Source organism: Danio rerio, chromosome 6, assembly GCF_049306965.1.
Source record: "Danio rerio strain Tuebingen ecotype United States chromosome 6, GRCz12tu, whole genome shotgun sequence".
In the NCBI taxonomy this organism is placed as follows: Eukaryota; Metazoa; Chordata; class Actinopteri; order Cypriniformes; family Danionidae; genus Danio; species Danio rerio.
In genome coordinates this window covers 41,196,473-41,210,918 of record NC_133181.1, presented here as the reverse complement: position 1 = coordinate 41,210,918, position 14,446 = coordinate 41,196,473, and the positions used below count along the sequence as shown (strand labels likewise).

Below are 14,446 nucleotides of genomic sequence, written 5' to 3'. Positions count from 1 at the left end.
TCCTTCCATCAGCAAACCTAATCTTCGGCTTTAGTAAAGACTTTATGACCAATGCCTCTAATCCTCCAACAGGGAATGCTGATGGTGAATACTGTAGAATAATTAGGTAGAATAACAGGGTTCAAAAAGTCATCAAAATAATGCTGGAGTAAGAGAAACCCACACCGCACACCATTACAACTATATTAAACTAGACTATGTGGGTCACAGACTAACCATTCATCCGGTTATTTGAATCTCGGCAGCTAATGGAATTTTAATAACTGCTGGCAAAACAAAACAGTGGAAAGAACTGCTTTGTGTAGTTGTTTTATAGAACAGAAAATCACTGAATATAATGGACCACAAATTTCCAGATGGGATATCGCATTAGCTATTAGATATTCACGCATTGTTAGGGTCAAACTAATTCATAATTCACAAACGCAAGAACGTGTACATGGATTTGACATTTATATGACATTAAGCCTGAAATGCAACTTCCATTCAAATAAATAAGCTGGGCCATAAATGAAGCAATATTAGCTCTTAAAAAGCATTATACTTACATGTATCCTCGGAATCTGTTGAGGTCATTGTTGGGCTTCTCACATTCAATAACGCTGTTGTATTTTAATGGGTCAAACTCACAGTCCTGAAAATGAAAATATAAAAATAAAAATGAGGAATCTGAAATCTCTCAAGCCAGAATGATAAAACAGTGAAGCAACACGCAAGACTTTTTTCCCCAGAATTCATTTCTTAATTTATTAAATTAAATTGATAGTATGTGAATGGCTTAAACAAGATCTTTGACTTTTTAGCTGATGAACAATTTCGAATGCATTGGAAAGCTTTTATTTCAGTTTTGTGAGCATTTGAGTTTTCTACAATCTCTGTAAGAGGCTATGCAATGGTGCTTGCCTGAATTTTTATATAAAATATACGTATTGTTTTCAGTATTCATAAAATGATTTGCTTGTGTTGAAAAGAAATGAATGGACATTAATATACAGTTAGCATGTCCTAAAACAGGGGTTCTGCACGTTTCATCAAGTCAAATTCAAGACTTTAAGACCCTTTTAAGACCTTCATAAATAAAATTTTGGACTTATAGAGCTAAACACTAAGGTTTTTTTTTTCAAATGGCTCGACTGTTGTTGTTTTTTGCTTGCCACAACAGCAAAAATAATCTAATTTTGTTATTTCTTAGCCATCTATTTTGTTGTGTCAAAACAAGAAAACTCTAGTTGTATATACTTTTATTACAACATAATGTTTCTCTTAATGACAAGTTTAACATTGTTAAAATATATTTCTTTTGGACACAATTGCATGTATTTAACATGATGCTTTTCTGGTATAAAACCTTGCCTATTCCATGTCCATTTATAAATATTATGTCCACTCCCCCTTACTTCTGTAAATATTTGTTTGTATAAATGGATGATCATGTAAAGGGAAATATTGCTTTGTTATTATCATGAGGAACTGTGTTAACTGTTTTTTAGTTTTGTTTCCCTGAAATAAATTTAGAGAATTTGCTGTAAAAAATATCTAATAAAGTTAGCACGGTTTAATAAAAAAAAATTTGTCTGTTTAAATTTATATATATATATATATATATATATATATATATATATATATATATATATATATATATATATATATATATATATATATATATATGTCATAATGTGCTGCGATTCGCGGATTGGCTCCACGTCACACACGTACAAGCATGCACGTTTTGTGTAAACAACCTCATGCTCCCAATCTAAAATAAGATCTGTCAAGTGTCTGTAATGAGTGGAAGTAGGATGCGGCTCCTTTAGGAGAGTGTGTGTGTGTCTGTGTGTGCGCGTGTGTATACTATGAACTATCTGTAACACGAGAAGTGCATGTGCGCGGGAGCAATGTTTATTTTTCTTTTCCTCTCATGCTCTGATTTAGTTATTTTCTGTGGTGACGCTGCTGACAGAATAAAGCACAAGATGTGGTATGAGACCTGCGTGAGCCTTGATTGATTTTTTTTGCTGCCACACACCAGTATAGGGGAGCTCTGCTCTTATTTTTTTTAATCAACGTGTTACACGACGTCTTTCACACATATCCGGAATATGCCTGTGTAGGGTTGCTCAATTTTGGGAAAAATCATAATCACGATTGTTTTGGTCATAATTGTAATCACGATTATTCAAAACCATTATTAGTTGAAGCCAAAATTATTAGCGCTCCAGAGAATTTTTTTTTAAATAAATATTTCCCAAATGATGTTTAACAGAGCAAGGACTTTTAACAGTATTTCCTCTAATATTTTTTCTTTTAGAGAAAGGCTTTTTTATTTTTATTTTGGCTAGAATAAAAACAAGTTTAAATATTTTGAAACCCATTTTAAAGTCTATAATATTAGCCCCCTTAAGAAATATTTTTTTTGATTGTCTGCAGAAGAAACTACTGTTATACAATGACCTGCCTAATTATCCTAATTAAGGCTTTAAATCGCTCTTTGAATCTGAATGCATGTATTATGAAAAATATCTAGTCAAATATTATGTACTGTCAACATGACAAAGATAAAATAAATCAGTTATTAGAAATGAGTTATTAAAACTATTATGTTCAGAAATCTTCTTTCCATTAAACAGACATTGGGGGAAAAGTGTTGCTAATATTTAGGAGGGCTAATAATTCTGGCTTCAACTTTATATATACAGTTATTTTCCACCCTGCATAGGAAAGAGAAATAAATACAATAGAATAAAAATATTAAACAAACTGTGCTTTAAGCATCTTCACTGTAAGAAAAACACTTTAGCTACAAAAGTCCTTCAGTCAAGAGCAGAGAGGCATGTTCTCCATTTGTTGTTTGATTAATAATCATAAAAACAGGCCGCAGAAGGATTATCGCGCGCTGTCTCTTTAATGGTTTCTCTTTCGTGTGTCTTTTGATTCTCAACTCGTTTGTTTATTACAGAAATGAGGGTTAATATGAATAATCACTAAACACCGCGTTTTGACACCTATTTGACCATCAAAGCGCTCACATTAAGATGACTTTAGATGTGTGCGGACTCCTCGTCTCAGTGTGTGAGTGAGACCGAATGCTGACTGCATGCTTTTGTTTTTTGTGAGCACGGCACACAGAATCATGCGGTCTTTCGTGCTTTTAAGAGCAACAAGTGTACAACTGGAAAGGGGGTGGTAAATGTTGCAATAATCGTTTATCTCGATTAATGGTTTTTCATAATCGTTAGAAGCCGAAATCGAAATCGGATTTTCGATTAATTGCACAGCCCTATGCCTTTGTAAGTAACATGAATCGTTTACATATCTTTTGCAACTTTATTATCTGAGATGTAAAACTCATGGAAAAGCTGCCTATATAGAGAGGCTGCACGCGCCTGTGAAGTGTGTTTGTGTGTGTGTGTGTGTTTATAGCAGTTTGACTGATAAATATGGATTTGTAGCTAAATCGTGGCGAACAGCATTTCCCGTTGTTTACATCTTTGCTACAGCATACCCTTAGGGCAAGACACTGTACATGTCATGATCAATTTTAACGAATAAAACACTTGCAGGTCGTGGCTCAGAGTTCACATTGTCTCCTTGTAACTTAGCTGCTCCATCTTTAAGGGGATTTTAGCCGAATCCAGCACTGAACTGGGAGACATTCTGGAAGCTGTTTTGTCAAATCATGCTTGCGATGTATTTTATAATTCTCTGGAACATAATTAATATTGAACTGTAAGCACTTCGGTGTTTGGACCGTGTCATTTGGAAGCCCAAATACAGAAACAGACGAAGCTCTGTGGACATAGCAGGATGGCATTTTCTCCCTCTGCTGTAACGTTACAGTGCCTCTGGCCACAGCCCTTAGCTGCGCAGAGTGTGTGCGCGGTAAACAAACTTTTGTAATCTCACAAAGGCCGGAAGTATTTTTTGTAGTCCCCAAAATTCGTTCATTGTTGGCTTTGCTTAGCTAACTCTGTAAAAATCAAGGTCTCCCTATGCATTGAACTTAGAGCATTTTACATTCAAAGATGTTGTTTATATTTACACAGCTACATTACATATCAACTAAAGTTTAAAATATGATATCATAGTGGACCACCCCTTTAAGACCTACAACACAATATTTCAATGAATTTAAGACTTTTTAAGGCCTAAAACTTTGCTTTAGAAATTTAAGACATTTTAAGACTTTAAGACCTCGCGGACACCCTGTAAAATATTTTCTGTCCAATTTGTTGTGATACTTTCATGAGAAACTCAAAGTGTGATTGCGTTATTAATCTAAATAAAATTATTCAAGTCCTAAATATATCCTAAATATACCTATAAATATTTAATACAAAATTTAAAAGTGTTATAATAGTTCACTTAATTGTGAATATAATAATTCAAGTGTTGCTTGAATTCCAGATTTTTTTTCGTCTGCCCAGAATGTTCTTTTTAATAGATTCTGGTAAACCATGAAAGCATGTTACTGGTAATATTTTTACTAGAAGAAAAAAATCTAAAGGATGTGACTTCTACAACATTTAGAATAAATACCATCTATAATCACAAGGGTTTCTGTATTATACATATAGCCTTATAGTGTTTTAGTGAATAATAGATGGCCCAATCAAAAATAAAGTCATTATTATTCATTATACTGCAAAACTTCCAACGGTTGTTTACACAAATTTGTTATGTTACATGACTGCAGCAACTCTTTGCAACTCCTTTTTGGGTGAACTTTACCATATGGTTTCGGTCATGACTGTTTTCAGACCGCCTTTACTAGAGGGAAATGAATATTTGCCTTTGACTGCTGGTGTGAAATGGCTAATGTAATCTTGGTGGGCAAGTGCTGACCAGCTGAATACACGCAGTAACTGTTCTGGACACCAGGATGCTTCTATTAGGGACTTTACTCTACTTATAGGATTCAAAATCAAACACTCTGCAGTCCTTAGCACTTACCAGGTCGATGAAGCTGCGCACCACCTGCCTCTGCTTGAGGTTAGTTTCTCCGTCCAGCGTGGCTGTCTCAATGTGACATAGACGGTCCGGGTCACTGGTACTGAGCAGAAGAACGTCCGCCGGCAGAATCTCATTGCACCGTAGCCGAATAAAGTCTCCAACCCGCAGCTCCTTCCAGTATTTCTCCACATACCGTTTTTCACTCCTACAAATGGAACAAGGCAGAATTGTAAATGTAATTTGTAGCAATTAAAAAGGTGTTATTACTTCACCTACAGATTCTAGAGGCATAAATGCCTTTCAATATATAATACACTCAAAAAAAATGTGTTGGCTTGATTTCAATTTATTTTAACAGGTTCCTCATAACTGAGCAAGGCTGCATCTAAGTAAAAATGCTTGTTATTTCAGTAAACTTCAGCTAATAAAGTTGATGCAAGTTTGATCGGATGAGTCAATTTAACATTCTTAATTTAGCTTGAATGTATCACGTTAGTAATTTACCACACTTATTTTTGATTTCCTTTTGAACCAACAAGATTATTCACTTTAAATGATCTTGTAAATATTACTTGAACACTGTTTACTTTTCTTCTATCAATCCATCCTTATCCAGGGTTTCTGCGGGTTTTAAAAAGTCGAAAAAATCTAAATTTTAGGCCTTAAAAGTCTTATTCGCTGTTCTAGGTCTTAATTATTTTTGCACATCTTGCAGATCTTATTTTTCCAATGTCTGTGACGCTACATGTAATGCTAATTTAAATTCTTTTTTGTTATGTTGCCTGGTTTTCTTGGTGTTGTAGTTCTTTATTTCACTAGTCCAATTGTAATTTGCGATATTACAACTACAAATAAGACGAACATGCAATAGCCAATCAGCCTTTTGTTATTGAACTCAGTGCCCGCAGCGAATGTGTCCATGTGTTTTCATAGGGAGAACCAGATGACCAATATTTCTTGGCTAGAAATTGCAACAGCCATGGGAAAGGAGGAAAGTTTTTGTAAAAGTTTGAAAAAACGTGAGGGATAAGTTTGTTAAAACAAAAAAGAGGCCATGCAAAAGTGGAGACCCAGATGGTTTTAATATTACAGAATATGTTTTTTCACCCTTCATAGGTTTTACACTCTCACATCTATTACAATTTTTAATTTAAAACAATTTACAAGTTACAAACTAAAATTAGGTAACAAATTATCACCCTTTCAGTTTACAATATACTGATGCCAAATGGTCAGGAATGTTGGATCATTATTTAGCTTTTTAGCTTAAAAGTAGAGGACAGAAACTAGCCAGACAGTAATGTGTGAATTGCTGAGTGGGCAAAATAAAAAGTAGTAAGTATTTTTTAGTGAGTCTACTTTTTATTTTATTTTTTTTAATCTTGCCATAATAAAGAATATAATTGTAGAGCAACTCATGTTCTGTTGCCATTAATATTTATCTTTAATAAGTAGAACTGTTCGAGATATAAACAAAAAGTGAGTGATGCATCAAAGTTTGATTTAAAAAATCTTGAATGATTATAAAAATCTTTATAATCATTACAATAAATTATATATATATATATATATATATATATATATATATATATATATATAGTCTGACACAAACCATTTTTTTTGCAGTCTATTTTGTAGGGGTGTCAAAATGAATTGTTTCTTTGGTGCACCGCAATGCAGACGCGGACAATTCGGTATCGGTTCAGCATTAATCATAACCGGTTATTACTGACGTCATTTACCTCATATGCGCTCTGTCGCGAGGGTCGAGTATTTACACCGCTCTAACTACTTAAAACTCATAAACTGTGCACAATTTCACTGTGTGTGTTTGCTGGATCAGTCTTTCACTGATATTTACAGCAAAAGCCCCTATTTCACTGAGATCGAGAGAGTGAAAGTACTCTATTTCTCTCTCTCTCTCTCTCTATCTCTCTCTCTCTCACACACACGCACACGCACGCACGCACGCACGCACGCACGCACGCACGCACGCACAGGCCCATTTGACCTGCTTGCGTGACTTTTCTCCTCCTCTCGGCTGTTTTACAGCATTACTTCTGGATACAGAAATGAGCCCGTGTCTGCAGAATTTTTTTTCCACCGTGTCTATCATGGATCATCTGTGATCGCCGCCGCTGCCTGCCGCTTGTCAATATCACTCATCTGTGAAGAGCGCAGCGCACAAGAGCCAATCGCAACCGTTTTTGTTGAGGGTGTGACCAATCAAAGGGGTGTAAGAGAACTAGACAAGGATCAGAAAGTGAGCTGGATATTTATATTTGTTTATAATATTTGCTAAATGCTCTTTTTGTTTAAAGGTACAGTTTATATATCTGATTGTTTGTATTAAATGACAAAATTGTATTACAAATAGTGTATAAACATAAATATATTCATACATTTTAATACAAGATCTGCTGCTGTGTAGAAAATATAAAACTGTGTAGGAAAAGCCCTGTCAATGCACCGTGATGCACCAAAATATCGAATTGAACCTAATCGATGGCATGATAATCGTAACCGAACCGTGAGACAAGTGTAGGTTCACAGCTCTACTATTTTGACTAAGCTACCTTTCATTAGGCTAAAAATGTATAATGTTTAAAAGAAATGAAAAATAAGTAAAATAACTAAGCATACATTTTTTTGAAAAAACGCAAAAATAAGCTAAATCAAATAACACAAAATGAAATCAGATTAAAATTAAAATAATGAAATAAAAAATGTAAATAAAGTAAAAATTATACATGCGCAAGACATTTCATTCTTTGGAACTATTGGGATGAAAAAACTGTAAATAAAGAAAAAAAAATGTAAAAAAAAATGTAAATAAAGTAAAAATTATACATGCGCACGACATTTCATTCTTTGGATCTATTGGGATGAAAAAACAAAACCAAATTCTGATCGTATGGTGCCTCAAAACAGACAAACTAAAATTTGAGAATTTAAAGTTTGAAGTTTTCGAAAAAGACTTAGCAAGCATGGCTAACTACCAGCTAACAAAATCTGCTGAAATTCCATAAAGCCTGACATTGAGATAATGACACAAAATAAAGTTTAAAAACTTTGATATTTTATGACTTTATCATGACAAAAACCTTTCTTTGTTTCCCCACATGAGAGCTGTTGATTTTCAAAACAAATATTCACATTAAAAGCAGTGTGTTTAATCATTACAATTTGCTTCATCCACTATAACCTTATTCAGACATTTGTCTCTGATGCGTCTCTTGTTTTCTGCATCAGCAGTGAATGCATCCATAAACACTAAAATCTCCACAAGGGACTGAACAACAAACAAACCACATCTGTTCCCCGTTCAAAACTGGGAAGTTAGTGTTCATGGTGCCAGCCTGACATGATGGGCAACAACGCCTATTTCAAGAGGACAAAAATAATATTACAGGGCTTCAGTAAACATGGCTGCAGGGACTCTGGCTCTTTAAGTGCTGCTACTAAACAAACCTTCTTTCTGTTCCTTTTCCCGCCTTTCCACTCATAAGAGCACTACTCATTACTGCCACACCAGAACGTAAAGTGACCTCTTACACAAACCTGGCTTCAAGAGTTGTGTACCAAGCAGAGGAAAAGCTAATTTTTTTGTGTTTTAAGAGGAAAGAAGGAGTCAATAGATGAGTTGGCAAAAGAGGAAAGGTGAAAAATGGCCGCCAAGAGGCTTACTTAAGCCTTCTGAGGAAGTCGAGTAAATGACACAATAAATACAGCCAAAAATCACTGACATTTTACCTGTTAGTTCTGTTTGCAAGGTCACAAAATGACAAACTTCACATTCAGATCAACTCTGAACTACGTTTAACTGTAGTACTGATTACAGGCCCACAACTTTGAGGGTCAGTAATGTCAGACAACATCCAGCTGCAAGTACATAAACATGAGAGGAAGCAGAAACAGTCTGGGGTGGTCATGAGGATGTTACATTGATAATGCAAGTCATAATCTTGCTTGTTCTGTGACTAATTCTGGTCACTGTAAAGCTTTAGAAGTTAGAATTTAAAAGAGAGATTTGTAAACATTCGTATCTGGGAGAATGAGTCAGAAAGAGAAAACTGAGTTTACACAACTCACCAGTTAGTTTATGGCAACATCTTGGTAACCTGATTTTGTAGGGACAGTTTCACTAAAATGTCATCATTTAACTCAACTTCCACTTGAGTTTCTTTCTTCTATTAAACATAAAAGACGGCATTTTGTATAATGTTGGATAGTCACTGACTTCCATAGATTCCATAGATTTGTTTTTAAACAGGAAAAAAGTTGTAATTTTTTACCCAGACATTTAAAAAGAACTTATTTCAGAGCAGTAACCACAATACTGTGAAACTGTGATATTTTTATCCAAGGTTATCATACCATCAGAATCTTATACCGGCCCGTGCCTAGGCAATTTTCTTTTTTGGGTGAACCATCCTTTTACATTCTTAATTAACTGGCCACAAATGATCACATTTATTACACTTTATTGTTCACATGCTTTCAAATAGCATGCATTAAAACAAGACTTTTATGACCATGTGTTCAGATTTTATAACTCAACACAACTTTTAAAAAAAGAGCTCAATGCGAAGCTTCAGTGCTGAAATGTTAAACTAACTAGATTAAAGACCTATCTTTTTAGTAAAGCATACACTTAATGCATCACATAGTGGTATGATGCATGAATGTACTCCACGCATCTCGTTTATATACACAATGAACAGCAGCTACGCTAATTATTCTCTTTATTTTCTATCTCCACCTGGGGATACTCATCCCGAGGCCCCCCGAGACTATGCAGCGCCACTGATGTGATCCAAGACCAGTGACGAGATGATCCCAAGGTCTCCATAATCCTGGAAATGGTCGTGCCCAACTGAGCCTGGTTTCTCTCTAGGTTTTTCAATTCTTCACTTTCGCCAATTGGTGAATTTTTTTCCTTGCCACTGTCGCCACTGGCTTGCATGGTTCGGGACCTGTAGAGCTGTGCATAGATGAATTTGCTCTTCAGTGTTTGGACTCTAAGTATTGAATATTAAACCACACTAAAAATAAGCTAAACTGAACTCAATTTAAACTCTGAAAACTGAACTGACACTGTTTCAATTTACCTTAATCTTCTATGTGAAGCTGCTTTGACACAATGTACTGTACATTGTAAAAGCGCTATAGAAATAAATGTGAATTGAATTGAATTGAAAATAAAAATGTACAAACCCATGTTGCAAAGGCCAGCAGGAAAGCAAGTGAAGAGGTCATAGTGTTTATGTGTTAGTTAGAAGTGCCAAACTGCAGTCAAAGTCCACAAATTAATAATTTGGCAAATTATTCTATTACTGATGTCCATGTAAACCCAGTCACTGCTTTTCTCCCCTGTGTCTGTGTGTTTGTTTTGCCTCTGTAAAAATCAGCGCGTGCCCAAACGGAAACTCCCAATTTTATGCAAATTTTTACACCTTCTCTCTTTCCCTCCCGACACTTCAACTTAAACAGAGCTGGACACACCGACTTTCCTGACTTTTTCCAAACTAGAGGTGTGAAAACACACAGGGGGGTTTTATGGCCCTTTAACAACTTATTAGTTTTATGCTCAATCCACTTAAATTTGTAAAATAAACACGTAAACAAGTTAACATAATCGCTGTGCAACAGTTAACCCAGCCTTTACAGTCCATTAGAAAGACAGCAAGCAAGCAATATATTGCACATTATTATAATTTTTATAGAACCATTTGATATTTTAATATTTTACGGTTAAAGTAAAAATAATGCAATCAAAAGGTGCACAAGTTTTTTTTTTTTGTGTTACATTTTTTGAAAAAAGTTACCAAGGTTATTACCAAGGTTGCATTTATTTAACCAAAAATACAGTATTTTACAATAAAAGAAGAGTAACTTGAAATATTACTCAAAGTTTCTAAAGCAAAAATTGCGTTTAATATGGTGTTTTTGTTCTTGCATGGGCAGCAGAAATGATTACTTTTTTGGTTCAAAATGGCTCACAAAACAATCAATCATCTCCAACATATACAACCACAGGTATAGACAACATGGAAATGCATCTGCCATAAACAGTGATCAATCAACAGACACCATTTCTAGTAAGCATGGATTATAATAAAATACCTTCTTCGTTCCCCACCTTCCCACTGAAATCAATACGAGGCATCTCAACAATCAATAATGGTCATCTAAATAAACGGTTTCAATAAATATCAATGATCCATAATTTTAAAAACCATCCTGTACTCACAAATTAATCAATAGTAATAATGCAAGTCCATAAAATGTGTTTGTAAATAATTCACCATACAAATGAGGCACAAATGTAATATGCAGACTGGGTGTGTTTCCTTAAGCAGTTTTCTTGGCATAACCTCACTGGAAGATAATCACCAACTGCTCTAAATTTAAATGTCAGGCTCTATGCGGAGTGCAGTCATGTGTCACAACAACAAAACCCCCACCAGGGGCCAGTCATTGTTTTTATTTCACCTTAGAAGGTTGAGCTCATAATCTAAAACGCCTTTATCTAAGATAATAAAAATAACGAAACAAACTAAATTAAACTTGACTGGTCATTGTCTATGTTTTTTTAAATATAATTTTTTTCTAAATATCCAATAATTACAAAAACTGTTTTAAGCAACAATAAGCACTGCAATATGAGAGAGTAGAGCAGCACACAAAGATTATGAAGATTATATAATGACATTAAAAGAACGGTGTAATTTTGGGAACAGACACTTTCAGGCACTGGTCTACAAAGAAAAGGCCACTAGAACTGAACTTTAAGGTCATTTCCTCTAGCAACACAATGTGGAAACTGTCCACCAACAAGACTTCCGAGAGCAAACAAGAAGCTCAGCAGAATAAAGGCTTTTCTGGGTGTATCGGTCAATAGAAAGCAAAGGTTGTTCCCTGAAAGCGAAATCGGGTTGTGGTTGATAGTCAACTATGAAACTCCTGCTGATCTAAACTGTCCTGTAAGGGCCAATAACAGCCATAGCTGAGGATTAAGTATCAAAAGGAAAAAAATAAATCAACAGACCACCCAAATCAAGCCTTCAAACCACTGATGGAAAGCATGCATGGAAAAATTGAGCATGAAAGAGAAAATAAAGGAAAATTGAGATTGCTGAAATGTTACAAACTGTAATATAATAACGATCATCAGACATTGTTCTTTTTTATTCAGTGTGTTTTCATCATAATAACAAACCAAATTAAAGTTTTATATTTCAGGTTTTCATTATCTCATACTTATGGATTTAAGTCCTTGATCAATTGCAAAACTGCAAACATCACAAAGCATCATTTATCCTGCTAGAGCTTAGTCAGCACATACGTGGACAGCACATTTCAGCTCTTAAGTGGCCATTTAAAATACTTTGAATGTTTTATATTTTGTTACAGACATACAGTGTCTGTCATAGAGCAACTGTTTTATGAAATGTCCCACACACTATTTTTAAAAATCGTTTTTACTCTGATAGTCAAAGCATGTTAAAAAAAAAAAATTATATATGTTATATGCGTTATATGCATATATGTTATATGCGCAGTAGGTAGTGCTGTTGCCTCACAGCAAGAAAATCGCTTGTTCAAGCCTTGGCTGGGACAGTTGGCGTTTCTGTGTGGAGTTTACATGTTCTCCATGCATGCTCGCGTGGGTTTCCTCCGGGTGCTCCGGTTTCACCCACAGTCCAAAAACAAACAGTGCTGCTTAATTAACCTCATACTTCAGTTTCTCATCAAATCTTGACCAATCAAATGCTCTCTAGTATCTGACATGCCATGCCCTCTTTAAGACTTCTCATATGATTGCAGAGCTGTGATTTTTTTTTTTTTTAAATTAAAGGGGAGGAGCTACTCAATGTCGCACCCTCTCAAGTTTTTTGTTGAGATTAGTTCAAATGTCAAATAAAAAAATGTTTAAAAGCACTTCACGGGACCATTAATAACCATGAAAGATACAAAATTTTAAACAACAAAGGTCTGCATGAGAGATTTCAAAGTATCTAAAGTGAATCAAAGCCAGAGCAAGAATTACTATCTCCTCCTGCAAAAGCTCAAAATTCCATGAATACCTGCCTCATGTCCTTTCCCAATTCTCGCTGAAGAAAAAACAAACGTTGACATCAAAATCCCCCAGGAAACCATGTCACACTGTAAACAGATTTTCATAAAAACAGTGTGATGTTTTTGTTGTAAGCATTTGAAAAGAGCAGCAAGAAACACAATAGAAAGTCTTTTGATCCCGTTGCTGCCCGTCCAACACAGGAAAGGAGGGGACGCACTCGCTTTCTAGACATTTCTATTGTTTTTCTGATCCCTCTGTCTCTCTTGAAAAATTACTCGCATTATTTTACGAGTTGCACTTGAAAGCGCTCTAAAACACACAATAGGCTTTGTCAAACTACCAGAGAGGCAGGTTATGAAGGTTTTTAGCAATTTTCCTGAATCAAAAGATTTGCTAATTGCTCGTTGCTAGCGAGTAGAAACAAAAATCACTGCATTTTAGATCATGCATGCATGCATGGATGGGCTAATATTTTTTAAAAGCTTGTTCTGATGATGTTTTTCGTTACTTAAACCCCTCTTGCAAGATAACCCATTGCTGATAATTATTTCTAAATGATCAATATGAAAAAGTTAATTTTATATTATCAGATAGGAATTTATTAATAAAGTTTATTATGTTTCAAACTTCATTAAATATAAACAAAAAAATGAATAAAAATCAATAATAGAAATGTGCACATCTGCAAAATTAGCATTGCATAATGTGCGATGTTGAGCTGGAATTATAGTCTGGGTCCAAAAGCCACAGTTTAGTATACACAAAATTTGTGGAATCACTGTACAGTTTAACCAAATGGAGTTAAAGTTTTTTATTTGCATGTTCTAGGAGGGATTAAATCAAGAAATTATAACATTTGTAACTAGAATAAAGATACATTTTAATTAATTGTAAAAACTAGGCAATGTTATTTTAAATTTCATTTAATCTCTGCACTTGAATCCTGTTCGACTTCCCAGAAAACCACACAGCACAGTTTATTTCACTTTTATCTTTGCTCTTTAGTATTTATCTATGTTTATAGTAGTTTATTATATTTAATGCATGATCTACTCCCTTACAAAAACTCCCTAATTAATCTAAAAATACAGCTATTCAAGCCATCTGCTGAAATTCAATAAATATCGTAATTTATAAATCGCAGAAAAACTAAATATTGCAATGGCAGATTTTTCCAATATCCTGCATCCCTAATTCAAGTTAGTTGCTAAATAAAGCTGTTGTTAAAATGAAATATAAACTTTGAAGGAACACAAGTAATACAAAATTCTATTACAAAAGTGATTACAATTACTAAAATTTTAACTAAAATTATTTGGAGAACCATACATGCAAGTAAATTCCAATTATGATCACAAGTTTAAAATTGAGGGCTCAAAAAATAGGGACTACCCGATGGCCCGGGGCCAGCAC

The 14,446-nt window shown here is 34.6% G+C and overlaps 1 protein-coding gene across 1 annotated transcript in view; it reads right to left on the bottom strand.

The window, feature by feature from the left end:
- Positions 1–14,446, bottom strand: part of atp10a (ATPase phospholipid transporting 10A) — a 106,834-nt gene that overhangs the window by 75,078 nt on the left and 17,310 nt on the right. The window contains exons 2-3 of the mRNA XM_690464.8: positions 4,951–5,155; positions 549–634 (exon numbers count right to left, since the gene is read on the bottom strand). Coding sequence (XP_695556.3) covers positions 549–634; positions 4,951–5,155 — 291 coding nt within the window. The remainder of the gene's footprint in view (positions 1–548; positions 635–4,950; positions 5,156–14,446) is intronic.